This window comes from Oryctolagus cuniculus, chromosome 11 (assembly GCF_964237555.1).
Source record: "Oryctolagus cuniculus chromosome 11, mOryCun1.1, whole genome shotgun sequence".
NCBI classification, from domain to species: domain Eukaryota; kingdom Metazoa; phylum Chordata; class Mammalia; order Lagomorpha; family Leporidae; genus Oryctolagus; species Oryctolagus cuniculus.
This window is the reverse complement of record NC_091442.1, coordinates 115202399-115228904: the sequence shown is the minus strand read 5'-3', so window position 1 is coordinate 115228904 and position 26506 is coordinate 115202399. Positions and strand designations below refer to the sequence as shown.

Here is a 26506-nt window from a genome sequence, read left to right as displayed (position 1 = left end):
ATGGGATGCAGGCGTCTGAACTGGCGTCTTCACCACGAGGGAGAACACACGCCCTCTGCCCTCTTTTTCTTTTCTTCCCCATCATGAGGTTCTCCCGCTCAGGCCTCCACCTCGTCCAGTCTGGGCTGCTGTGCTGTAGGTTGGCTTCCAGCTCCCACCTTGGGACTTTGTTCACCATCTCCTGGGTCTTCCCTTCGGCAGCTTTGTCTGGTTGGAGTCCCAGGTCACGTGTTCATCACCTGGTCTTCCCTTCGGCAGCTTTGTCTGGTTGGAGTCCCAGGTCACGTGTCCATCACCTGGTCTTCCCTTCAGCAGCTTTGTCTGGTTGGAGTCCCAGGTCACGTGTCCATCACCTGGTCTTCCCTTCAGCAGCTTTGTCTGGGTGGAGCCCCAGGCCACATGTCTTCCTCTTGTTTTACTCCCTCACCTTGCTGGAGCACATCCTGTAGTAGGTCCCAAAGAAAAGGTTTGTGGGAAACGTGTGTCTTTGCATGCCTAAAATGCCTTTTTTCTTGAGTAGTATATGAGAGATGTTTCAGAGGGAATAAAATTCTAAGAATCCAGTTTGCCACAGGACTTTCCAGTTTTTTCCCTGTGTTCTCCTTTTGCTGCTGAGAAACCTCATGCCATGCTGATTCCTGTGGCTTTGTACGTCACTGAACAGTGACACAGAAACATGGTCTGTCTTCCTGGTTTCCTGAGGTGTGATTTACTACTATGTTCTACTGGTGCTGGGAGACCTCTCAGCTTAGGGAGCTGTGCACTCCTTTTGTTTCCCTGCTATGAGGTCCTAGAGCAGTGCCAGCCACGTCCAGTGAGTCAGGAGGTCTCCTGCCTATTCTGATTCTTAGAAGAGTTTGAGAACAATTGGTGTTTCCTCTTCTTGTTGTTTTACACAATACATATTTTTTTAAAAGAAGATTTATTTATTTATTTGAAAGGCAGAGTTACAGAGGCAGAGAGAGACAGAGAGAAGTCTTCTATCCTCTGGTTCACTCCCTAGATGACTACAAAGGCTGGAGCTGCGCTGATCTGAAGCCAGGAGCCAGGAGCTTCTTCCGGGTCTCCCACACAGGTGCAGGGGCCCAAGGACTTGGGCCATCTTCCACTGCTTTCCCAGGCCGTAGCAGAGAACTGGATTGGAAGTGGAGCAGCCGGGACTCGAACCAGCGCCCATATGGGATGCCAGCACTGCAGGCGCAGCTTCACCTGCTGCACCACGGCGCCAGCCCCGTTCATTCTCCTGCATCTGGAAGAGTTCAGTGACGCCCTGGAGTCTGGGCTTCCCTTGTCAGCAGGCTTTCTGATTCAGTGCTCTTGTCATGAGTCGATGCAGAATTTCAATTTTTTGTTCTCATATTTGATCATTTACTTCTGGAATTTTTCCTTTTATTTCTGTAATTTTGGTAATAAATATTTTTCATTTCTGAATCAACTTGCACCTTTTTGGTAGTCAGCTGACCTGAAGATTTGTTAATTTGGTTGATGGTTTCAAAACCCCGACCTTTTGTTTCGTTCACTGAGTGCTGTTTTCCAGTCCCTGCTGCACTCCTCTCTCCTGGCTCCTTCAGTCACAGAGAGCAGGCAATGGTTCGGGTCTTCTTGTCAGATGTCGCATCGCAGCTGTCAGCGCCCCTCTGAGCCCGGCTGGTGCTGCACTCCCTCAGTTTGGGTATGCTGGGTCTCTACTGTCATCTCAAAATGTTTGAAAACTTACCCGATGCTTTCTCTTCTGGTCCGGAGCGTGTTCTTTGGGAATAAGGACCACAAGCCTAAGAACGTATTGTGCAAAATATCCAAGGAAGTCCTTCAGGCTTGTGGGCCTGGTTCCCTTCCCCACGTAGCCTCACAGATAACATCCTGAAGATTCACGCGTGAAAGTGGGAGGCAGGCCGGCGCCGCAGCTCACTAGGCTAATCTTCCACCTGCAGCGCTGGCACACTGGGTTCTCTTCCCGGTCGAGGCGCTGGATTCTGTCCCGGTTGCCCCTCTTCCAGGCCAGCTCTCTGCTGTGGCCAGGGAGTGCAGTGGAGGATGGCCCAAGTGCTTGGGCCCTGCACCCCATAGGAGACCAGGAGAAGCACCTGGCTCCTGCCTTCAGATCAGCGCGGTGCGCCGGCCATGGCGGCCATTGGAGGGTAAACCAACTGCAAAGGAAGACCTTTCTCTCTGTCTCTCTCTCTCACTGTCCACTCTGCCTGTCCAAAAAAAAAAAAAAAAAAAAAAAAGTGGGAGGCACAGAGCCTGAAAACACAGTCCGAGTTGGCAGCTGCACCACAACGGCGCTGTCTCTGGCAGGGTGCTACCCCTAGCACGCCGGCTGGAAGACCCAGCCTCAGGGCCACCAGGGCGCCTGCAGGGCCCTGGGACACATCCCCTGCGGCCATGCTCCTGTGTGGACTTGTGGCGGACGGAGGCAATGCGGGCATGGAAGCCTGTGAGGTCCACACCGGCCTGTGTGGAGCAGGAGCGTTGCTCATGGCCTGTGTGTAAGAGTGGCCACTGGCCTCTCGCAGGCCAGAGTTGCAGCTGGGGTAGGGTCCACTCGTGGTGGAGGGAGCAGGAGCAGGAAGAGGCCCCGGGCTGAGAGCCTGGACCTGCCTCAGCGCCCCACGACGTGTCATTCTGTCCTCCTTTCTAGAGAGCGTCTACATTTCATCTTTTTTTTTTTCTTTTTTTGAAAGGCAGAATGGACAGTGAGAGAGAGAGACAGAGAGAAAGGTCTTCCTTTGCCATTGGTTCACCCTCCAATGGCCGCTGTGGCCGGCGCGCTGTGGCCGGCGCACCACGCTGATCCGATGGCAGGAGCCAGGTGCTTCTCCTGGTCTCCCATGGGGTGCAGGGCCCAAGCACCTGGGCCATCCTCCACTGCACTCCTGGGCCACAGCAGAGAGCTGGCCTGGAAGAGGGGCAACCGGGACAGAATCCGGCACCCCGACCGGGACTAGAACCCGGTGTGCTGGCACCGCAAGGCGGAGGATTAGCCTAGTGAGCCACGGCGCCGGCCTATATTTCATCTTCCAACCCTTATTTTTTAAAAGATTTATTTATTAAATTGAAAAGTAGAGTTAGAGAGAGAGAGAGGTCTTCTATCCACTGGTTCACTCCCCAAATGGCTGCAACGGCTGGAGCTGGACCAATCCGAAGCCAGGAGCCAGGAGCTTCTTCTGAGTCTCCCATGCGGGTGCAGGGGCCCAAGCACTTGCAGTATCTTCCACCACTTTCCTGGGTGCATTAGCAGGGAGCTGGATCAGCAGAGGAGCAGCCGGGACTGGAACCAGCACCAGTAGGAGGCGCCAGAGTCATAGGCAGTGGCTGTACCTGCTGCACCACAGCTCTGGCCCCTCTTTTAAAAATTCTTCAGTGATATTATTCGTTGCTCACCAATGGAGAGGCGTTCTCTATCTACCTCTCAAAAAATTTTTTTTTTAATTTTTTAAAAATTCCAGGGGATGAGCATTGGTTGCAGTGGTTAAACTGCTACTAGATGACTCCTTACTGGACAGCCAGGTTCAAGTCTCAGCGGCTCTGCTTCCAGAGCAGCTTCCCACCACTGTGCCCCCTAGGAGGCGGCGGTGATGGCGCAAGCGCCTGGGTCCCTACCACCAACCTGGCAGGTCTGGATGGAGTTCCCTCCTGGCTTCGGCCTGGCCCAGCCTGTTGCTGGCTTTGAGGTAGTGAACCAGTAGATGGAAGGTCTCTCCTCGCTCTCGTTCTCGCTCTCACTCTCTCTGTCTCTCTACCTTTCAAGTAAAATATAGTAATAATAACAAAAACAATAATAATAGCGATTCCAGTAAACTCTCTGAAGGAAGCGCACTGAATTTCTGAGTAGATTTTTGTTGACGTCTCTCGTTTTCCCCACAGGAAGGAAAAGAAAGAGCAAGAAAGGGCAGAAGAACAGAGTCTGACCCTCCTCCCCGCTCACTTCGACAGCCCGATGCACTCCCTGCCCTGGAAGGAGAGCCCCTATCAAGTCCGCGACCTCTCTGAGTCCAGGTGAGGACAGGAAGTCCTGCCCCAGGGCTGAGGGATGGGTCCCCGTTCGCCCCAGCAGGTGTTCCTGGAAGGCAGGAGTGGGGAGTTAGGTGCTCGGGGCCCTGCGTTGATTGCCCCTCATTATTTTATTTAAAATACATAAATAGCAGCACTACACTGCAGTATGGTAGCCGGGACTCCATACCCACTGTCTCCTCTGGGCCCAGCCCTGAGCCGAGCGTGCCACAACCAGGACCTCGCATCGAAGTGCACACCGCACGCCACAAGGGTTATCCGCGGGTTTACACAGAGGGCCTGGATTTAAAGAGGGTTCAAAAGTCCCCCGGCGCAGACACTGGGAAAATCACAGTGGGTGCGATGCAGCCCCTGGTGTCCACGGGTGGCAGAGGGAATACACACGTGTCACCAGCCCTGGAGATGCTGGTGGCCAAGTGGCAAGAGAGAGGCAGAAGCCTGGTGCCCTGTAGAGACACCTAACAGAGTGGCGCCCCGGGCCTGAGCCTAGAACATGGGAGACAAGGTTTGCTTGGCAGGGACAGGGCCACAAAGGAAGAGTGGGCGGAGCAGAGTGGGGTCGCCACAGGCCAGATCCGGAGGAGGTGTGGCCGGGAGTCAGGTACAGGCACCAGGGCTTCCAGGAGAGGTGAGCCTGCAGACACTCCCTGCACAGCTGGGGAGGGGTTCCCACGCCACTCCACGCCATGCCACGCCACACCACCCTGTGTTTTCCTAGTCACCAGGAGCCCCTGGAAGATGTTACACAGGGAATCACATGGTCAGGTATCGCTTTTAGAAGTCCCGATGCAGGGGCCGGCGCTGTGGCGTAGCGGGTGAAGCCGCCTTCTTGGTGCCGGCATCCCGTGTGGGTGCCACTTGGAGTCCAGGATGCTCCACTTCTTCTTCTTCTTCTTCTTTTTTTTTTTTTTAAAGATTTTATTCATTTATTTATTTGAGAGGTAGAGTTACAGAGAAAGAGAGGAAGAGACAGAGAGAAAAGTCTTCCATCCGCTGGTTCACTCCCCAAATTGCCAGTGCTTGGCCAATCCAAAGACGGAGCCAGGAGCTTCTTCCAGGTCTCCCACGTGGGTGCAGGGGCCAAAGCACTTGGGCCATCCTCCACTGCTTTCCCAGGCCACAGCAGAGAGCTGGATTGGAACACACACACATACACACACACACACACACAAACCTGCCCCACAGCAGGAAGGTTGGCTTTTAAAATATTTTATTTTATTTGAAAAGTAGACAGAGACAGAGATCTTTCATCTGCTGGTTCATCCTCCAAGTGCCAGCATTTTCCCAGGGATGGGCCAGATTGAATCCAGGAGCCAGGAACTCCATCCGAGTCCCCCACGTGGGTGGCAGGGACTCAAATACTTGAGCCATCACCTGCTGTCTCCCAGGGTGCACGTTAGTGGGAAGCTGGACTGGAAGTGGAGGAGTGGGGGCCAGCGCTGTGGCGTAGCAGGCTAAGCCTCCACTTGCGTTGCTGGAATCCCATATGATCACTGCTTCGTGTCCCGGCTGCTCCTCTTCCCATCCAGCTCTCTGCATGGCCTGGGAAAGCAGTAGAAGACGGCCCAAGTCCTTGGGTCCCTGCACCTGTGTGGGAGACCTAGAAGAAGCTCCTGGCTCCTGGCTTTAGATCAGCTCATCCCTGGCTGTTGCAGCCATCTGGGGAGTGACCCAGCAGATGGAAGACCTCTCTGTCTCTCCCTCTCTCTGTCTGTAATTCTGCCACTCAAATGAATAAATAAAATCTTAAAAAAAAAAAAAAAAAGAATGGAGGAGCAGGGACTCAAACCAGGCATATGGCACACAGGCCTCCCGAGCTGTGCACTTAACCACTGCATCAAACAGCCCCTTCTGTTTTTACTCTAATTAACGTCATCCATGTCGTGTTTTAGCAGTCGATGGAGACAGCTCTGGGGTCAGACTACCGGGGCTTTAATCCCAGCATCTCCACGACCTGCTTCGCTGCGCAGCCTCTAGCTCTTCCCTTCTGTGTCTCTCGTTCCTTATCTCTACGGCAGGACGATAACAGTTGGTGTAGTGCAGGGCGTTATGAGGATGGCATTGGCTGGATATTCATAAAGCCCTTGGAACAGCGCCTGACGCAGAGTACATGTAATAGAAAAGCTTATTAAATAATTGTTCTATAAAGCTCGTTACCAAAAACTGCTCCCCTGGACCCCAGCAACAACTCTCCACTTCGTTAATGACTGTTTGAGGATTTGCTCTCTGTGTGTCTTGTGGGGAGCAACTGGGACTAGACTAAGTTACTGGAATTAAGACTTATTCTATGCATCTGCTCTCCCACAATATGGTGCTGGGAGAGGAGAAAACAGCTTCTACACAGCTGCCTCCAGTTCAGCCAATAAACTGTAGGACTTGCTCCTGATTGGAGGAGAGCAGCGTGCTCGGTGTGTGGGCAGCCAAGTTGGGATTGGCAGAGGAGGACTATAAAGGAGGAGAGAGACGGCATGCACGAGGAACATCTAAGGGGAACACCTGTGCAGCCCCCGAGAGAGCCGGCCGGCGGTGTGCCGCTCCCCCGCGGAAGTGGGGAAAGTGGCCAGGGGGAACCGCCCTTCCACGGAGGTGGAAGGACAGTAGCCAACCCGGGAAGAACCAGCAGCAAACCCGGGGAGGGCCGAGCAGACAAAAGAACAGCGCAGGGTTTAGTGTCGTTCCTCCACGAAGAGGGGGAGCGACATGTCTGAATACCAAGCTTTTCTAGCCACTTCTCGATTTCTCAGTGTTAGGCATTAGAGATGAGGACTGGGATCTCTGTCTCTCCAGGCTCACTCTCTCCCTCTCTCTCCCACTGCTCTCTCTCTCCCTCCCCCTTCTTGCTCTCTCCTCCCCCCTCTCCCTCCCTCTCTCTCTCTCTCATACACACACACACACACGTCCCATCTCCCATCCTTGCAATGGATTGATATAGTAATTTTGGCTGTTATCAGCATTGTGATACCATTAACACTCTGGCCAACTAATCCATGGGGTATACTGTGTTTATTTTTCTCTCCTTTTTTCTTTTTTTTTTTATTTTTTATTTTTTTGACAGGCAGAGTGGACAGTGAGAGAGAGAGACAGAGAGAAAGGTCTTCCTTTGCCGTTGGTTCACCCTCCAATGGCCGCCGCGGCCGGCGCGCTGCGGCCGGCACACCGCGCTGATCCGATGGCAGGAGCCAGGAGCCAGGTGCTTTTCCTGGTCTCCCATGGGGTGCAGGGCCCAAGCACCTGGGCCATCCTCCACTGCACTCCCTGGCCACAGCAGAGGGCTGGCCTGGAAGAGGGGCAACCGGGACAGAATCCGGCGCCCCGACCAGGACTAGAATCCGGTGTGCCGGCGCCGCTAGGCGGAGGATTAGCCTAGTGAGCCGCGGCGCCGGCTAGTCTCCTTTTTTCTTTAAAAGATTTATTTATTTGAAAGGCAGAGTTACAGAGAGAGAGAAAGAGAAACAGAGAGAGATATTCCATCTGCTGGCTCATTTCCCAAATGGTCACAACAGTCAGCGCGGGGCCAGGCCAAGGCCAGGAGCCCGGAGTTTCATCCACATTCTCCCATGTGGGTGGCAGGGGCCCAGCTACTTGGGCTGTCTTCTGCTGCTTTCCCAGGTGCATTAGCAGGGAGCTGGATGGGAAGTAGGGCAGCCAGGACTTGAACCAGTGCCCATATGGGATGCTGGTGACACAGGTGGCAGCTTAAGGTTTACTCCCCAAATGGAGGCAATGGCTGGGGCTGGGCCAGGCCAAAGCCAGGAGCCAGGAGCTTCATCCAGGTCTCCCACGTGGGTGCAGGGGGCCCAAGGACTTGGCCCATTTTCCGCTGCTTTCCCAGGCCATTGGCATAGAGCTGGGTCAGAAGTGGAGCAGCCAGGACTCGAACCAGCACCCACATGAGATGCTGGCCTCCCACAACACTCCCAATACACCACAACATGGGCCCCTATTTTCCTGTTCTTATACAACTTTCGCCTTCCCGGGAACTAAGTCTGTCTACTTGTTTGTATTTTTTCTGCTTTGTTCCTTTTATTTTTTTCTCATATATGCCAGAGCTCTTCTGCATCCTGTCCCTCGGCTGTGGAAGTCCCTGCATGTGTTCAGATGTGCAAGTGCGCACGGCTGTCCCGGCCCAGCCCCTGATGCGCTTCGCTCTGGGCAGTTGATTTCTGAGCTGTTTGCATGGCCCTGGGGTCCCTTCTGCACTCTCCTGATCAGACTGGTTTATGCATCGTGTTTGTGTCCTTGTGTTCACTCACAGAGAGGCGGAGATCACCAAGAAGCCCAGAGCAGTGCAGAAAAAGGACGCGGTCATCCTCAGCCTCTCCCCTGCCAGCTCACACGAGTGACTCCGTGTCCGGAAACTGGGAGAAACTCCTAAGGGGAAGCCCACATGTGTTGTCGGATTTAATCCATAGCAGAAACAGCAAAGCAAAACAACAACAACAAAAAAAAATCACCTCAACCAGGGCACATTCCGGTGATCCCGGGCTGTGCACACAGAATATTAAAGGTCACTCCTGCCGTGGGCCAGAGTCAGCACGTGAGCGGGAATTAATGCGCCTCGCTCGCTCAGGCTTGCGCTCACTGTCGTCCTTTTGTTTTTCTGATGAATTTATGCATTTGAGAGACAGACAGAGAGCTCCCATCTGCTGGTTCCCTCTACCCAAATCCCCACATGGCCCAGGCTGGGGAACCGGCTGGCTGCTTGGCACGAAGCAGGCGCTCGGGACTTTGGGGTCTCCCGCAGGCGGACACCTTCACTTGAACCCTGAGCATCGCTCTGGGCGACCGTCTTGGAGAACATTGCCCAGGTAGAAGGTGGAGGGGGGCGGCTAGGGAAAGAACTCCGCCCTCGGCATGACAAGAGTCAGGCCCAGAATCCCCGTCCGGCTTCGTGACCGATGGGGGACTTCGGACTTCGTAGCTGGCTGTGGGAGTTTGTTTTTGAGAACAAAGACGGGATGGCGGGCTCAGGAGGCAGGGCGTGATGACTGAATAAGCACTCGTGCAGAGTCCTCGGCACGGCGCATGTTACTGGGTCCTCGCCACAGCCGTGACTGTTGGATATTATTAGGATGCAAAGTGCTGTCTTCCTCAGCGCTGGCCACGTGCCGCACGTGCTGGGCCCGAGGCGCCGTGCAGCGCAGGTCATCACCCTCCGGCCTTCCCTGTACAACTCCAGCCACAGCCAGCTCTTCGTGCAGCTCTGCTGTGCCCTTTGCTAGTTCTGGGCCCTTTTTCTGATACTGCTTCTGTACTGAAAATCCCTCCCCCCTTCTCTGTGAACTCCCAACATCACTAACTCCTGCTGCTCATCCAGGGCCCCGCTTGCCATGTCCCCTCCTCTGGGAAGCCTTCCCTGATACACCACCAGCAAGGAGGGCACCAGGGGCCCCTCTGCATGCTCCAGCAGCCTTTCCCGCACCCCATATGGTTGCAGTCACCGAGAGGTGTGACGTCTGGTTACTGTCTACCTCTGCCGTCAGTCTCGCCCAGAAAGAAGGCCTCCCGGGCCTTGGAGGAGCTGTGCTACCTCCTCTCTCGGGACACGGCTGTGGGGCCCAGGATCGCCCCTCTGGAAATTACTGCGGGCTCATAACCATGGGTCTTGCAGGAAGTTTAAGACGGGAAGACTGGCCTTGCTCTTCGTAAATCTATCAGAAGGAGAATTTTTGTGGAAGAATTCATTGCCGTTTATAAGGGGAGAGGGGTTCAACGTCAAAGGGAACTAACATTTTTAAAGCATTTGCAGTAATTTTTTTTGACAGGCAGAGTGGACAGTGAAAGAGACAGAGAGAAAGGTCTTCCTTTTGCTGTTGGTTCACCCTCCAATGGCCGCCGCGGCCGCCGCGTTGCGGCCGGCGCACCGCGCTGATCCGATGGCAGGAGCCAGGTGCTTCTCCTGGTCTCCCATGGGGTGCAGGGCCCAAGCACCTGGGCCATCCTCCACTGCACTCCCTGGCCACAGCAGAGAGCTGGCCTGGAAGAGGAGCAACCGGGACAGAATCCGGCGCCCCGACCGGGACTAGAACCTGGTGTGCCGGGGCCGCAAGGCGGAGGATTAGCCTAGTGAGCCGCGGCGCCAGCCTCATTTACTGTGATGTGGGACAAAGCAAATGAGCAATCGCACGGTCTCCAATTCTCTTTCCCAGTGTTGCTGAGAACCAGCGCTCTCTGCGTGGAAGAGGGGAAACCAGACGGCAACTGGAAGTGGCTCAGTTAGAGTCCTGCAGTCTTCATTCTGAACTGGCTATAAATTAAGGACGAGGAGCTGGCACAGGTATTTGGCGTAGAGGTGAAGCTGCTGGTTGGGGACCCCACGTCCCGCATCAAAGTACGTCCATGTGAGGAGCCGGTGTGTGGCGCAGTGGGCTAAACCGCTGCTTGTGATGCCGGCATCCCATCTTGGAGCCCAGTTCAGCTCCCTGATCACGTGCCGGGGACGGCAGCAGAGCGTGGGCCAAGCGCTTGGGCTCCCGCCACCTGCATGGAGTTCTGAGCTCCTGCTTCATCCTGGCGTAGTCCCAGCCATTACGGCGTTTGAGGAGTGAACCAGAGGGTGGAAGCTTCTCTCTCCCTCTCTCCCTCTCTCCCTCTCTGTCAAATAAATCTAAACAAACAAACAAACAAAACACCCTAGGTTTGAGTTCTAGCCCTGCTGCCAATTCCGTGTCCTACCAGTGGGGACCCTGGGAGCTGGGAGGCAGGGTGGCTGCCACTCGCACAGGAGGCCGGGATTCTCAGCACCCAGCCCGGCCCAGCCCGGCCCCGCCCCGGTTGTTGCAGACATTTAGGGAGGTGAACCAGAAGGCGCGAGCTGTGCATGGATGTATGTGACGCTGTCTCTCAAAAACAAAAGAAGCGTTGCGCGGGAGACATGGAGGATGGCTAGAGGGGAGGGGAGAGGAGGATGGAGAGGATGGGAGAGAGCCCATTGGTTTATACACCCCAAATGCACGCTTGAAACATGTGCAGTTTCTCATGTCAATTGTAACCAAATAAAGCTGTTGTTTAAAAAAATACTCATATTCTAATATTTCATTGAAATGACCAAGAAATAAAGACTCATTCAGTGGCGATGACCCAGACTGTGGTCTTGGAATATGATTTGCATATGGGGCCGGCGCCGTGGCGCAGCAGGTTAGCGCCCTGGCCTGAAGCACCGGCATCCCATGTGGGTGCCAGTTAGAGACCCAGCTGCTCCACTTCCAATCCAGCTCTCTGCTATGGCCTGGGGAAGCAGCAGAAGATGGCCCAAGTGCTTGGGCCCCTGCACCCACATGGAAGACCTGGAAGAAGCTCCTGGCTTCAGATCGGCGCAGCTCCGGCTGTTGCAGCCAACTGGGGAGTGAACCAGCGGATGGAAGACCTCTCTCTCTCTCTCTCTCTCTCTCTCTCTCTCTCTTTGCCTCTACTCTCTCTGTGTAACTCTGACTTTCAAAATAAATCTTTTTTTAAAAAAGAAGAAATATGATTTGCACTGAAAGGACCAGGGATCCTTGGAGACACGACGGGTTCCAGGCCTGGGCAGGGAACGCGTGAGTCGAAGCCGGAACATCTTGTCGCGCTGCAAAGCAAAGGAGCCACCAGCAAGATTCAGAAACCAGCTTGGAGAAGGTACGATGAGTACTAGGAACATTTGAGTGCCCATAGCAATGAGCATCGCCTCAGACCGAGGCACGTCCAGCGTGTTTTTCCTGTGACTTCACATCGTCACCTTGAAAGAAGCTAAGTGACAACACTAGGGAACCGACGCGTCATCCTGAACACTGGCCATGCGGGGGACGCCTGAGCACCGGTCATTCCATCCCCGCATGAGCGGCATCACCAGGTAACCAAACTGCAGATGCAGCAGGCTTCCTCAGAAACACCAGCTTGGGGGCTGGCGTCGTGGCACAGCAGGTAAAGCCGCCGTCCACGAGGCGGGCATCCCATATGGGCACCGGTTTGTCTCCTGGCTGCTCCACTTCCAATCCAGCTCCCTGCTAATGTGCCCGGGAAAGCAGCAGCAGATGGCCCAAGTGTTTGGGCTCCTGCCACCCACACGGGAGACCCAGAAGAATTTCCTGGCTTCGGCAGGGGAGTAAACCAGCAGATGGAAGATCTCTCTCTCTTTTTCTCTCTCCTTCAAATAAATAAAACAAAAAGAAACACTTCATCTATTATGAAAGAATGATAGACTTAAATGTCACCGTTGTATAATCCCCGATGAATCCGTGTCTGCTGATGTCCTTAAAAGATACAGGCATTGATTAAATGGCCCCAATGAGGGACAGCAACAAACCCACGAGACAGTCTCACTGAATAATCCCATCTAGACTCTACTTCCGGCCTCCACCAGAGGAAAGGCAGAGGAGGGGAGCACAGCAGACCCACCAACAGGAGACAGCAAAACCCGGGGGAAAATGACTGTGTTTTCAACATATACGCTGCAAAGGAAAAAGAGGGAACCTGTAGACCGAAGAGACTTAGAAGGCGGCAATCAGTTGTAGCATGTGGATACTATCTGGACCCTGGCGGAAGCAAACTTGAAGCTGGGTGATGGAGATATTCTGCTCTTTTGCTTTTATTTATATGCAAAATTACCCGTGATTCTAAAAAAAAATCCCGGGGTAGGCACTGTGGCATGGTGGGTTAGGCCGCCACTTTGAACGCTCACTTCCCATACAGGGTCCCAGCTACTCCACTTCCAGCTCACCTTCCTGCGAACGCACCTGGAAGGCAGTAGACGATATCCAAGTGCTTGGGCCGCTGCCACCCATGTGGGACACCCAGACGGAGTTCTTGGTTCCTGGCTTCAGCCTGGCCCAGTCCTGGCTGTTGCAGGCACCTGGGGAGAGAATCAGCAAATGGAATTCTCTCTCTTTTTCTGCCTTTAAAAAAATACATTACAAAAAAAAAAAAAAAAGGCATTGACTATGGCACTCCTAAGTCTTTTACTAAACCTTCTTTCATTGTCTTCTCGCCATAACTGCGTGAAGTACAATGTTACCCGTTTTCACACGGAGGCCCTTGGTACCTGAGGCCACCATCACCCTGACCAGACCTTCACACGGTTCTCCTGGTGTTCTCTGCCCTCTCTCTCGACGCTTGATCCATCCTGCACCCAGCGGTCCACCAGTCCATGTGTCCTAGCCCGTTCCATTCTCACGACAACTCTCGGTACTGTTAGGATTCTTGGTCTTCAGACAAAGAAACAAAGACACAGGGAGGTTAAAGAACCCCCCAGGACTGAGGCGTGCAGATGTCTGGCTTGGCTGCCGCTCCTGTGTATGCTTAGGCGTATGCAGATAAGTGGACAATGAAGTCAGGGCCCGCCAGAGCACGGCCACGGGAGCCAGGCTGGGAGCCGGGCAAGTTACCAGGTGTGGCATCTCAGCCCCATCACGTGTGAGCAGGGCCATAATAATTCCTACCTTGTGGTGTCGTGAGCTGTGATACACTCAATTGTGTCTCTCTTTTTTTTTTTTTTTTTGACAGGCAGAGTGGACAGTGAGAGAGAGACAGAGAGAAAGGTCTTCCTTTGCCGTTGGTTCACCCTCCAATGGCTGCCGCGGCCGGCGCGCTGCGGCCAGCACACCACGCTGATCCGATGGCAGGAGCCAGGTGCTTCTCCTGGTCTCCCATGGGATGCAGGGCCCAAGCACTTGGGCCATCCTCCACTGTACTCCCTGGCCACAGCAGAGAGCTGGCCTGGAAGAGGGGCAACTGGGACAGAATCCGGCGCCCCGACCGGGACTAGAACCCGGTGTGCCAGCACCGCTAGGCGGAGGATTAGCTTAGTGAGCCGCAGCGCCAGCCTCAATTGTGTCTTTAAAAAAGATTTATTTATTTGAAAGGCAGAGAGAATGAGAGAGAGAGACAGATCTTCTATCCACTGTTTCACTCCCCAGATGGCTGCAGCAGCCAGAGCTGAGCCAGGTCAAAGCCAGAAGCCAGGACCCAGGAGTTTCTTCTGGGTCTCCCACGTGGGTGGCAAGAGCCCAAGCATTGGGCCATCTTTTGCTGCTTATCCCAGGCCATTAGCAGAGATCTGGATAAAAAGTGGAGTAGCCAGGACACGAAGCAGTGCCCACGAGGGATGCTGGCCTCGCAGGAGGTGGCTTTCCCACGAGCCACAGTGCTGGCCTCGGATCATTTGTGCGAAGCCCTCAGCGCCGTGTCCGACACACGGCGGGTGCGTGCAGTGTGTTTTGCTCTCATCAATATCACCCAGAGCTCTACTTGGTTCCCAGCTGCAGATCTCATTCCTTTTTAAACTGTTTAAAATTAATCTGATAGAGACAGAGTTCCCACCCACTGGTTCACTCCCCTCATGCCTGCCGTAGATGGGCTGGGGCTGAAGCCGGGGTGGAAGCCAGGAATTGGGAATGCAGCCCAGGTGTCCCCCATGGTGGCAGGGACCCCACCACTTGAGCCATCGCCACTGCCTCTCAAGGTTGCGTCATGAACGCAGGAAGCTGGAGTCAGGAGCCAGACGTGGGACTTAAACCCACACGGTGATTTGGGATGCAAACGTCTTAACGCTTGGCCAAATGCTTGCCCTCTACTCCCTGTTATCCTGACCTGTGTCCTCAAACCCAAGGCTTTAACAGCCTGGTTATGTGATTCCAATTAAAGTTTATAGCTGACCAGGTATTTTTAGTTGAAAGATCAAAGATTTTTCAAAACTATGAAATATTTATAAGGACTCAAGAGTCATTATAGGGGCTGGCACTGTAGTGTAGCAGGTAAATGCAGTGCCGGCATCCCATATGGGCTCCAGTTCGAGTCCCGGCTGCTCCACTCTCCCATTACTTTTTTTTTTTTAAAGATTTATTTTATTTATTTGAAAGACAGAGTTACAGAGAGAGGTAGAGACAGAGAGAGAGGTCTTCCATCCGTTGGTTCACTCCCCAGATGGCCGCAACGGGTGGAGCTAAGCCAATCTGAAGCCAGGAGCCAGAAGCTTCTTCCAGGTCTCCCACGCGGGTGTAGGGGCCCAAGGACTTGGGCCATCTTCCACTGCTTTCCCAGCCCATAGCAGGGAGCTGGATTGGAAGTGGAGCAGCTGGGACTAGAACCAGCGCCTATGTGGTATGCCGGCACTTCAGGCCAGGGCTTTAACCCACTGCGCCACAGCACTGGCCCCTCCCATTACTCTTCACTGCGCAGATCACGTCTGGAACCCCGTGCTCACTGCTGGGCACCACTGTGACACACACCTAGGTGATGTAAGTGGCAGAAACCAGGGACATTTGGTCTGATGGGGACATAAGGGGCCACCGCCTGCAGTGCTGGCATCCCACATGGGCGCCAGCTGCTCCATTTCCCATCCAGCTCTCTGCTGCGGCCTGGGAAAGCAATGGAGGGTGGCCCAAGTCCTTGGGCCCCTGCACCAGCATGGGAGACCTGGAAGAAGTTTCTGGCTCCTGGCTTCAGATGGGCTCAGCTCCAGCCATTGTTGCCATTTGGGGAGTGAACCAGCAGATGGAAGACCTCTCTCTCTCTCTCTCTGCCTCTCTGTAACTCTGCTTTTCAAACAAATAAATAAATCTTTAAAAATATTTTAAAATAAATAAAATTATTAAATTAAAAGAAAGAATGTATCTTATGGAGTCTGGTGTTTTGGTGCAGCAGGTTAAGCTGCAGTAGCAACTACAGCATCCCACATGGGCACTGATTCCAGTCCCGGCTGCTCCGCTCCGATCCAGCTCCCTGCTAATGGGCCTAGAAAAGCAGTGGAGGATGGCCCAAGTGCTTAGTCCCCTGCACCCACGTGGGAGACCCGGATGGAGGCCCCAGCTCCTGGCTTCCTCGTGGCCCAGCCTTGGCTGCTGTGGCCATTTGGGGAGTGAACAAGCAGGTCTCTCCCTGCCTCTCCCTCTCTCTCTGTAACTCTGCTGCTCAACTACATAAATCTTTTTTTTTTAATGCAAGGACTTCAGTTTTTCCACGAAAATAAACATCTTTCAGGTCCCTTTTCACAAACTCTTTGAAGTTCCCCTGTATTACGTATTCTCACTGGATCAGAGAGTAACCAGTTAATGGTCACTGAGCACCTTCGCTCTGGCTCCCCACAGCCTCATCCCTCACAAGGTGATGCAATAGGGGCAGATTTCACCACAGGAAAAGAACCCTGAAATACGGGGCTAGCAGTTCAGGTAGGGCAGCTGCTGTGCCTGGTCTCCTGCCCCGGGGAAGGGATGGGGGAGACCGTGACGCTGTAACACTCTCCAGGGAGCGCAGTGAAAGCCCTTAGGTTTTACAATCGCGGCAACTGTCTCCAAGCGGAGGGTGTGTTTTTCTTTTCTTTTCTTTTCTTTTTTTTTTTTTTTAAAGATTGATTTATTTATTTAAAGGTCAGAATTACACAGAGAGAGGAGAGGCAGAGAGAGAGGTCTTCCATCCACTGGCTCACTCCCCAATAGCCACAGCTAAGCCTATCTGAAGCCAGGAGCTTCCTCTGGGTCTCCCACTTGGTTTCAAGGGCCCAAGGATTTGGGCCATCGTCTACTGCTTTCTCAGGCCACAGCAGAGAGCTGGATCGGAAGTGGAGCAGCTGGGACTAGAACTGGCGCCCATATGGGATGCCGGCACTGCAGGCAGCGGCTTTACCCACTACGCCACAGCACCAAACCCAGTAAGTGTGTTTTTAAGTTTTGTTTCCTCTAGGATGGAAGCAAATGGCTCCAGAGAAGGCGCGTAAGTGTCTAAATCTCTCTGGAGCACTCAGTCTCTCTCATTTCCCTTTGCTATTGCATCGCGGTCCCACGACTGTAGAAAAGTGAGAACAGGGGCCGGCGCCGAGGCTCACTTGGTTAATCTTCCGCATGCTACGCCGGCATCCCATATGGGCACTGAGTTCTAGTCCCAGTTGCTCCTCTTCCACTCAGCTCTCTCCTGTGGCTCAGGAGGGCAGTGGAGGATGGCCCAAGTGCTTGGGCCTCTGTACCCACATAGGAGACCAGGAGGAAGCACCTGGCTCCTGGCTTCAGATCGGTGCAGCACAGGCTGTAGCGGCCACTTGGGGAGTGAACCAAAGAAAGGAAGACTTTTCTGTCTGTCTCTCTCTCACTGTCTATAACCTGTCAAAAAAAAAAAAAAAAAAGTGAGAACATCCACAGGGAACTGATTATTGTGTATCAGGGGAGGCACTCTCTAGGGTTCCCTCTACTTCCCGGAACTTCCCACACACCTCCTTCCAGATCCCTCAAGGACTGGGGTCGTGTTGTAGATTCCCCAGCCCCCAGCACTCAGCACCACGCCTGAGACACAGCGGGCCATCCAGGAATCTTTTCTGAATGAATTCAACATGTTTCAGGGAAAATCTACCAGTGAAAAGTCTTATGTTGTGACGAGCCTTCATTCTTGAATTCTCTGCGAAAGCATTTCTCAGGTTGAAGGCCCTGAAACTCCACGGGTACCTGTTGGCAGAGGCGTCCATAGCACTGGAATCATTCTACTCAGGTTCGGTTATAAGGTGGCTGTCCACAGAGGGGCAGTAAAGTGTAGTGTTTAAAATTCAGGTCTTGATTGTAATCCCGTCGCCTGTTCTTAATGTCTTAAGAATATCATAAGGCCGGCGCCGCGGCTCACTAGGCTATTCCTCCACCTTGCAGCACCGGCACACCGGGTTCTAGTCCCGGTCAGGGCACTGGATTCTGTCTGGTTTGCCCCTCTTCCAGGCCAGCTCTCTGCTGTGGCCCAGGAGTGCAGTGGAGGATGGCCCAGGTGCTTGGGCCCTGCACCCCATGGGAGACCAGGAGGAGCACCTGGCTCCTGCCATCGGATCAGCGCGGTGCGCCGGCCGCAGCGTGCCGGCCGTGGCAGCCATTGGAGGGTGAACCAATGGCAAAGGAAGACCTTTCTCTCTGTCTCTCTCTCTCACTGTCCACTCTGCCTGTCAAAAAATAAATAAATAAAGAAATAAAGAATATCATCAAGATGACACAACATTTAAATTTTTTATGGAGAAACTGTGGACTCCCTGAAGGATTTTAAAAAGTGGGCAAACGGTGCGAGTATTGCCGGTTACTAACCGACACGATCTGGCTAGCTGTGCTCTGTATGTTGAATAGGAAAACAGCATTTGCCACATGGGATATTTTTTTAGATGTAGACATATTTTCAGTCTTTTATGACTTTTGAGTTTTGCATGGTATTTAAAAATATTTTCCTCATTCTGAAATGTTAGTACATTGCCCCGTGTTTTCTTCTAGTATTTTTGTGATGCTGTTCATATTTAATCTTTGGATCCATGTGGTACATATTTTGGTATAAGGAGTGAAATACGGCCCTACTTTTATTTTCCATCCAGATGGGGTTCCAACTTCGCTGAGTTCACTTTCCCGCTGACTTGAAATGCCACCTTCATCATAGTCAGAATTTTTGCATGATATGAAAGACTAAGCTTTTCTGGTCCTCATTTGAATAGAAAGGCTTTCGTGCGCACTTCGTAACTCCCTGAGGGCTGCTGCTTTAACACTGGCAGGGTTGCACACAGCCATCGAGAGGGCAGCGACCCGCCATATATAAAGTTGCATGTAACGTCAGTGTGAACCCGCTGCTCCCACGGAGACGACGCAGCGAGCAGATTTCCATCCTCGCCCCGTGGATCTGTCAGCACCGAGCTCACTTCAGTTTCCCTCGCTAGCGCACGGCGCAGAACCCTCAAATATTATGAACACTTCTCCTCCCCAGCTGTCACTACACCGAGCCACATATGGTGCAGCTCCCTACACCATCTCGCTGCGCTCTTGGCAGCTCCTCTGCTCGCCGCATCCAGCCCCGCAGCTGCTGGGCCTGCGGAAGGGGGCCCGAGCAGAGCCGGCCCTCCCGCGGGGCGCTCCCTTCACGGACCGAGGACAGGCTCTCCGGTGGGCTCCGGCGGACAGTCCCCTGCGGTGGGAGGGGGCTACAACGCCGACAGCCTCAAGGGCGTCCTGCCACTTAAAAACTTCCAGTCAGGAGGAAACACTCCATCCTGAGTGGACAGCGTCGGCCCCAGAGAGGGAAACCGGGGACTCCGAGGCGGTGGGGACGGGCCCCGAACCAGCGTCGTGAAAGGTGGAAAAAAACCGCGAATCCAGCCTTGGCGGGGAGGAAAGGCGGCCCCGCGGGTCTCCGGCCTCCGGCAGCCACTTCCGCCCCTCCCCTCCCCGAGGGCGGCCAGCCCAGCGCCCCTCCGACGTCTCCCCCAGCCCCAGGGCCGCCCCAGCTCTCTCCTCGCCCCGAGACCCTCCTCCTCCCCAGCACACTTCCCGCGCGGCGCCCCGCGGCCCCCGCTGCTGGCCACCCCGCGCCAGGTCCGGTGGCTCCCTGCCCCTCGGCCGCAGCTCCGCCCCCTTGCTCTGCCCGCTCCCCACGGCCCGCCCCTCGGCCGGGCCCCGCCCCTCGCCCTGCGCCACGCCCCCTCGCCCTGCGCCGCTTTCCACGGCCCGCCCCTCGGCCGGGCCCCGCCCCTCGGCCCCGCCCCTCGCTCTGCGCCACGCCCCCTCGCCCTGCGCCGCTTTCCACGGCCGCCCTTTGACTTCGCCCCGCCCTTCGGCCCTCGCCCGCCCCCTCCCTCTGCGCCCGTTTCCTCGCCCCGCCCTTCGGCCCGGCCCCGCCCCCTCTGCGCCCCGCCCCGCGGCCCGAGTCCCGTTTTGGCGCCAAACCTCAGCGTTCTGGGTCGGCGTTAGAATCCTGTCAGCTGAGGGCCGGAAAGCCTGAGTGGGGGGCGTAAGAGATTCGCTTCGACAGTCCGGGGCCACCGTGGGTCTGAGCGGAGCGGGTGGCCGAAAGGGAGAGGCCGTGAGGCTCTGAGGGGCCTCCGCGTTGGGAGAGCGCGCCGAGAGCTGGTGTCGCGTGGGTCGCGTGGGTCGCGGGGCCGGGGCCGGAGACCCGCGTTCCGTGCGCGGCCCGGAAGGCATCTCGGATCTCAGCCGTTTCCCGCCTCCGTATTTGAGTCGCGTGGAACCCTGGCGGTCTCGCCCCGTGACGGGAGCATCGGGGGTCGGGGGACGCCCCGGGGAGAGGAGGGTCCCCGCCGCCCCGCCACGCCCCACGGCCCGGCGCTAGGTCGGTTCCTTGAGAAGCACCGGGACGGCCTTTCCGTCTGGTGCGGGCAGGTGCGTGGAGTGATTTTCCCTCCACGAGGTCCGCTGATGTGGAATTGGAGGGAATCCCACCCATAGCCGAGGGACGGGGTTCCAGAAGTTTCTATGGAACCCGCTGTTCCCAGGCACTGCGTGGTGGCTGCTGCACCTCTCTGCCTTGACGCGCCCCCTTTGTCCGGCTTCACCCCGACTTTGGTGTTAAGTGAGAAAATATAATAGACCAGAAAGAATGGGCATTTGCGCCATATTTTATTCTAATGGACACAGTTATGTCTTGTAGCTTCCTAAGATTTAAAAAAAAAAAAACTACCGTGTTAAATCAAAGACTCTTTAACTTAAAAAAAAAAAGATTTATTTATTTATTTATTTGAAAGAGTTACAGAGAGAGGCAGAGACAGAGAGAGGTCTTCCATCCACTGGTTCATTCCCCAGATGGCTGCAACGGCTGGAGCTGAGCCGATCCGAACTCAGGAGCCAAGCCCTTCTTCCAGGTCTCCCAGGTGGGTGCAGGGGCCCAAGCACTTGGGCCATCTTCCACTGCTTTCCCAGACCACAGCAGAGAGCTGGATCGGAAGTGGAGCAACCGGGACTCAAACTGGTGCCCATATGGGATGCCGGCACTGCAGGTGGTGGCTTTACCAGCTACGGCATAGTGCTGACCCCTAATCTATTTAACTTTTATGGGCTCTAATGTAACACTGGGTATCCATATTTTTTAAAAAAATATTTTTGAGGGTCCATCACCTTGGTGCAGTGGTCTAAGCCTCTGCCTGTGGTGCCTGCATTCCAAATGAGAGTTGGTTCTAGTCCCGGCTGCTCCTCTTCCGATCCAGCTCCCTGCTATGGCCTGGGAAAGCAGTGGAGGATGGCCCAAGTCCTTGGGCCCCTGCACCTGTGTGGGAGACCTGGAGGATGTTCCTAACTCCTGGCTCCAGATAGGCCCAGCTCCAGCCATTACGGGCACATGGGGAGTGAACCTGCGGATGGAAGAACTTTGTCTCTCCCTTTAACTCTACCTCTGAAATAAATAAATATAAAATCTTTAAAAAAATTTTTTAAGTTTCACTTTATCTGAAAGGCCAAGAGAAACAAAAAGAGAGCTTCCATTCACTGGAGAAGAAACAAAATAAAAAGAGAAGAAACAAAATAAACCTCATCCCCACCGCCCCTCGCATCCACACCCACAACAGAAATAATGCCCCGTGCCCAGCAGGAAGAAAATAGGCCAGCCCGGCCTTTCCAAACAATGTTGTGCTTACTGTGCTTCTCTGCTCCTTGGTGACTTTGAAATAAAATCAAAGCAGCCTCTGGGCAAAGGATTTTTTACTGTCCAATCTGACTATGTAAACAATATTTCTTATTTTCCCAGAATTGACTATTTTTTAGTTGCTCACCTTTCACTATGAAGGAGGATCAGATTGTGCTGGAAGAACCAGGATTGCAAGATGACGAGGTATGATGAGAATGCAGACATCCAGTCCTTGCTCAAAAAAGTTCCTTGTCTGTTAGCTACTGTTTTTAGAAACTGAGAGCAGAAATAAGACATAGTTATATATTACAAGTATGTAACAACTTGTTTCTCAAGGGGTGCTAAGATTAGCTACTTAGCAACTGCTATGAGAGTATGTTAATGACAACTGGATGGCCATACTGGTACCTGTGTTCACTGTACCCAGTAACACACTCTTCTGCAGGAGAAGAAAGTTGAGAAGACATATTTAAAATGTCAAATATTGTCCCACTCCTTTGGGTAACAGTTTTAAAGTTTTAGGGAGGCTATGACAAAGGTAATTGTCTTCCCAGCCCTTTCAATATTGGTGCTTTGAATTATGTAACAATGTGTTTAGAAAAAAATTATTGATCTTTTATCTGTCTAGAGATGTGGAATTTGAGACAGTTTTGGAGTGACTCATAGTTTTGAATTAACTCTTTAAACATGTGAAACAGATATGCAAAATTAAAACAATTTTTTTCTATTCCATCTCCTATAGGAATCTTTGTTTCAAGACATTGACCTGTTACAGAAGCATGGAATTGTAAGTAGTTTTTCAATGCTATATTAATCATCCAATTCATTTTTCTCCGCATCAGCCTTACTGACACTTGGGGTGAGGGTGGGGCGCTGTCCTGTTCATTCCAGGCATTTAGCTATATTCCTGGCCTCTATTCACCATATGCCAGTAGTACCCTTCCAGGTGTGACAACAAAAAATGTCTACAGACATTGTCAAGTGTAACTTAGAGGGCAAAATTGCCCTGGGTAGGAACCACTGATCAATTGCGAGTGTTCAGAAGTCCCTCCGCACCCATTCCCTAGCTCCTTATATGTACTGTTTTCATGAACAGAAAATGTAGTTCTTGGGGCCAGCTTTGAGATACCTCAGGTTAAGCTGCTGCCTGTGATGCTGGCATCCCATATGGGTGCCGGTTTGAGTCCCGGCTGCTCCACTTCAAATCCAGTTCCCTGCTAGTGTGCCTGGGAAAGCAGCGGAGGGTGTCCCAAGGGTGTCCCTGCCACCCACATGCGAGACTTGAATGGAGTTCCAGGCTCCTGGCTCGGCCTGTTGCAGCTGCTTGGGGAGTGAAGCAGCAGATGGAAGATTCTCTGTCTCTCCCTCTATCTCTGTAACTCTGCCTTTCAGATAAATAAAACTTAAAAGGAAAATGTAATCCTGTGTGCCAGGTGACTGAATAAATGATGTTGGACTTTGAGTAGCCAACTAGATGGATTTCAACTGTAATCAAGTAGTAGTAAAACTGTTGACATTATCTTTTGAAGCCCTCATATTTAATCTCTTTCAGTTGATTTTAGAAAATAGAAACAAGAGAAAATCCTGGTCCTTTGGTGATGTAGTTATTTGCATTCTCCAGGGGCAGATGAAAAAAATTTTACAAGAACATGTTGGAAATGAAATACTGTAGAAGAAAGGAGCTGAACTGAGGGGGTGAAATGTGTGATAAATTTGTTAGCTTTTCCACCAACAGACTTTTATTTTGAATTCCTCGTTACATTGCCATGGACTCAGTAACATTCTTGGGAAATCAGGGCACAGCCAGAACATTTGGCAACCTGCTGGGTATGTTCGACTTAGATATTTCCAGAACATTTGGCTACGTGGTGGGCGGATTCCACCTGGTTGCTTGTATAAAATTGGCATCCTGATGAGGGAGGTGGACACAAAAGCGCATGACATAGTATGGGAGCCTTTCAGCTTGGCGTTTCATCAATCTGCTGTGCCCATTCTTTTATTTGCAGAACGTGGCTGACATTAAGAAACTAAAGTCAGTGGGAATCTGTACCATCAAAGGGATACAAATGACAACAAGAAGAGCCCTATCCAATGTCAAAGGGCTTTCTGAAGCCAAAGTGGACAAAATTAAAGAGGCAGCCAACAAACTGATTGTAAGCAAAATCCATTCTTTGCCACTTTAGAATGACCCTGTGAGTCTTCATAGCCTTCCTCAAGAGAACACCAGGAACTGCTGTCGGAACTCTGAGTCCCTGTAGCTCACGACATAGTCTCCCCATGTGAACTTTTTCTCACTTCAGTTTCAAAGCAATAGCAATTCATTTCTGAAAGATAGAGGTGGAGGTTAAGAGACCTAGAACATTAACGAAGGTAATTGTTTTAACGGAAGCTTTTCTTTTGGTCTCCTTCTAAATTATGTCTCTGGCTTCTTTTTCTTTGCCTTTCCTTCTCCTTTTCAACTTGTTTGTTTCTACCTTCCTTATCCTTATGGCCTCCTCAAATATTATACCAGGAATATGCTCCATGAGGCTGCAGAGCTAAAGTAACCCCTGCCTCCTAGCTGGGCCCATGAACGGTGAGGGGCCCTGCAGCTCTAGGCTGACAGACAGAAACACACATGCCTTTGACCAGGCTCCTGTGTAGAGCTTTGGGAGACCACTAAAGTACCAGCTCTGGCAGTAAAAAGCACAGGACGGAAGTCTGCAAGCCTCCTCCTTTGCAGAAGAACAAACCTCTCCATTTCTCCAAGTCTGTGTGAGGATCCCATTAGCAAGTCTAAGAGCCGCTTTCATTGACAACCATTTGGTTTCCTTCTTCAGAGACAATCAAGACAGAGTGATACAGGTGGAGGTAGTTCTGAACTGGGCGAGTACCGAAATGAGCTACCCTGAATCAGGCTCAGTGGCTGTAGCTGAGTGTACTCACAGGTCAATTCCACAACTGCTAGGGTGGCTGCGGAATCCCTGGAGCAGCACCCAGAGTTAGGGAAACCGCTACTTTATAGCTCCTATAAAGGTTTAAAACTAAACCTGGTTTTCAAAGAAAAGACTCCCCCTCCTTTTTAAGCACCATTTAAACACCCAGAGTCTTATCCTCCCTTATCTAAAGCTGTTTATTCTTAAGGAAAGAGAAAGAGATTGACAGAGAGAAAGAATGAGAGAAGAAAGCTGGTTTCATTGGACAGTGGTTTTAAACACTGGTGTATTTCAGAATCAAAGAGAGAGAAAAGAAAGCAAGCAAGCCAGCCAACAGATGGTCACTGAAGTAGGATAGGGCCTGGGCTTGCTGCCACCCCCACTCCCAAATCCTCCAGAGTTTGAGAGCCACTGTGATGCTGTCAAACAACACACACTGCAGACCCAAGCAGGGCCCATTTTCACTAGATTCTCCACTGCATCAGCTGTAGCTCAGTAATTCAGCGAATAAGTAGTCTATCATGTGAAACTTTGTCACGTGAACAGTGAACACTGGAATTTCTGTGCCCCTTGAAATTTCTACAGTTAGAAATAAAAGATGGTGTTAAACAAAATCAGCTGAATCCTTCAGTAAAATGTTCTGATCAATGGTGTAAATATCTTTAATCTTGACAGCTATCCTATTTAAGAAATACTATTGTATCTCTATTTAACCCAAAAGAAGAAGCTGAAATACAATATTAAGTAGTTTAACTCCACATCACACAGCTAATAAGTATTAGAAATATATTATTTTATATAATATATAATATAATATTATATTATATATTAGAGCAATAGGATGGTTCCAAAGCATGTGTTCCTAACCACGACCCTGCTATACTGCCTTCAAAGACGGATGAAGGTGGGTTGTTGGCAAAGGAGTTAAGATGCTGCTTGTGGGAACAGTGTTGTGGTGTAGCAGCTTTAGATACCTCATATGATGCCCTCATCCCATATCCAGGTACCAGAGTCCTGGCTATGGGACTAAAGAGCCTGGAAAGGCAGTGGATGTTCTACTTATGTGGCAGACCCAAATGGTGTTCCTGGCTCCTGGCTTCAGCCTAGTCCAGCCCCAGCCATTGAGGCCATTTGGGGAGTGAACCAGCAGACGGAAGATCTCTATCCCCTACCCCCATTTTTTTTTTTAAATGCTGCTTGGTACACCTGCATCTGTATCAGAGTACCTGGGTTCAAGTCCCAGCTCTACTCCCAGTTCCAGCTTCTTGCTATTGCAGACCCTGGTAGGCAGCAGGTGATGGCTCAAGTGATTGAGTCCCTGCCATCCACATGAGAGACCTGGTGTTGTGAGCATTTGAGGAATGAACCAGCAGAAGAGAGATGTCCGTCTGTTTCTCTCTGTATCTCTGCTTCTCAAATAAAAAAATTCTAATTAATAAAAAAAAGACAAATGAACCGTACTCATATTGACAATTGAGGATATAGTTTTTGTCAGTCTCTGAAAGTAAAACCATCATCTTACACATTTTTTGTACTTTCCTTTCTATGTTTCTGTAGGAACCAGGATTCTTGACTGCATTTGAGTATAGTGAAAAGAGGAAGATGGTTTTCCATATCACCACTGGGAGCCAGGAGTTTGAGTGTGTATCTCACATTTTTTTTATAACCATCAAGCAGTTTTTGGAATACCATGTTCCTTTTCCTGTAACTGGTTGTTATTTCTACTATAAGTACTAGAAATAGCTTCTTCTTTCAAAGTAGTTTAGTTTTTTCTTTTCTTTTTTTTTTTTTGAAAATGCAAACTGAAGCAAATTCCAGACTGTAGGAATGGGATTAGATTACTTATAAGAAATTCAGGTCCAAAACACAAATAGCTCCTGAATCAGCCTGTAATAATCTACAGACCACTTTAAGAAATCAGTTTAATTTTTCACTCTCGTTCCTTCTCCCTTGATGGGGGTCATTTCTTTTTACTTTTAGGTTTCATTTAAAGAATAGTTATTAGATTGAATGCTTTAAAAAGCAATGATCCAATGTTTGTTTTTTAGCAGCAGGTTTTTTTTTGTTTTTTTTTTTTTTGTTTTTTTTTTTACAGGTAGAGTGGACAGTGAGAGAGAGAGACAGGTCTTCCTTTTTACCATTGTTTCACCCTCCAATGGCCACTGTGGCTGGCGCGCTTCAGCCGGCACACCACGCTGATCCGAAGCCAGGAGCCAGGTGCTTCTCCTGGTCTCCCATGCGGGTGCAGAGCC

At 51.8% G+C, this 26506-nt stretch overlaps 2 protein-coding genes across 13 annotated transcripts in view; both read left to right on the top strand.

Annotated features, from left to right (window-relative positions):
- The window catches only part of FAM227A (family with sequence similarity 227 member A), a 49500-nt gene extending 38858 nt beyond the window's left edge, over positions 1 to 10642 (top strand). For 6 of the 7 annotated variants that reach the window (XM_070052934.1, XM_070052935.1, XM_070052933.1 and 3 more), the window contains 2 exons: positions 3868 to 3999; positions 8270 to 10642. In XM_070052934.1, coding sequence (XP_069909035.1) covers positions 3868 to 3999; positions 8270 to 8357 — 220 coding nt within the window. In that variant the 3' untranslated portion in view covers positions 8358 to 10642. The remainder of the gene's footprint in view (positions 1 to 3867; positions 4000 to 8269) is intronic. The other variant, XR_011380283.1, reaches the window with a different exon arrangement.
- Positions 10643 to 19598: 8956 nt separating this feature from the next.
- DMC1 (DNA meiotic recombinase 1) overlaps positions 19599 to 26506 on the top strand; it is a 43339-nt gene continuing 36431 nt past the window's right edge. For 3 of the 6 annotated variants that reach the window (XM_070051498.1, XM_070051499.1, XM_008257039.4), the window contains exons 1-5: positions 19599 to 19713; positions 21460 to 21543; positions 22082 to 22126; positions 23346 to 23492; positions 25812 to 25894. In XM_070051498.1, coding sequence (XP_069907599.1) covers positions 21493 to 21543; positions 22082 to 22126; positions 23346 to 23492; positions 25812 to 25894 — 326 coding nt within the window. In that variant the 5' untranslated portion in view covers positions 19599 to 19713; positions 21460 to 21492. Of the gene's footprint in view, positions 20103 to 20464; positions 20591 to 21459; positions 21544 to 22081; positions 22127 to 23345; positions 23493 to 25811; positions 25895 to 26506 lie in introns of all 6 variants that reach the window. The other 3 variants (XM_051845925.2, XM_002711392.5, XM_051845924.2) reach the window with 3 other exon arrangements.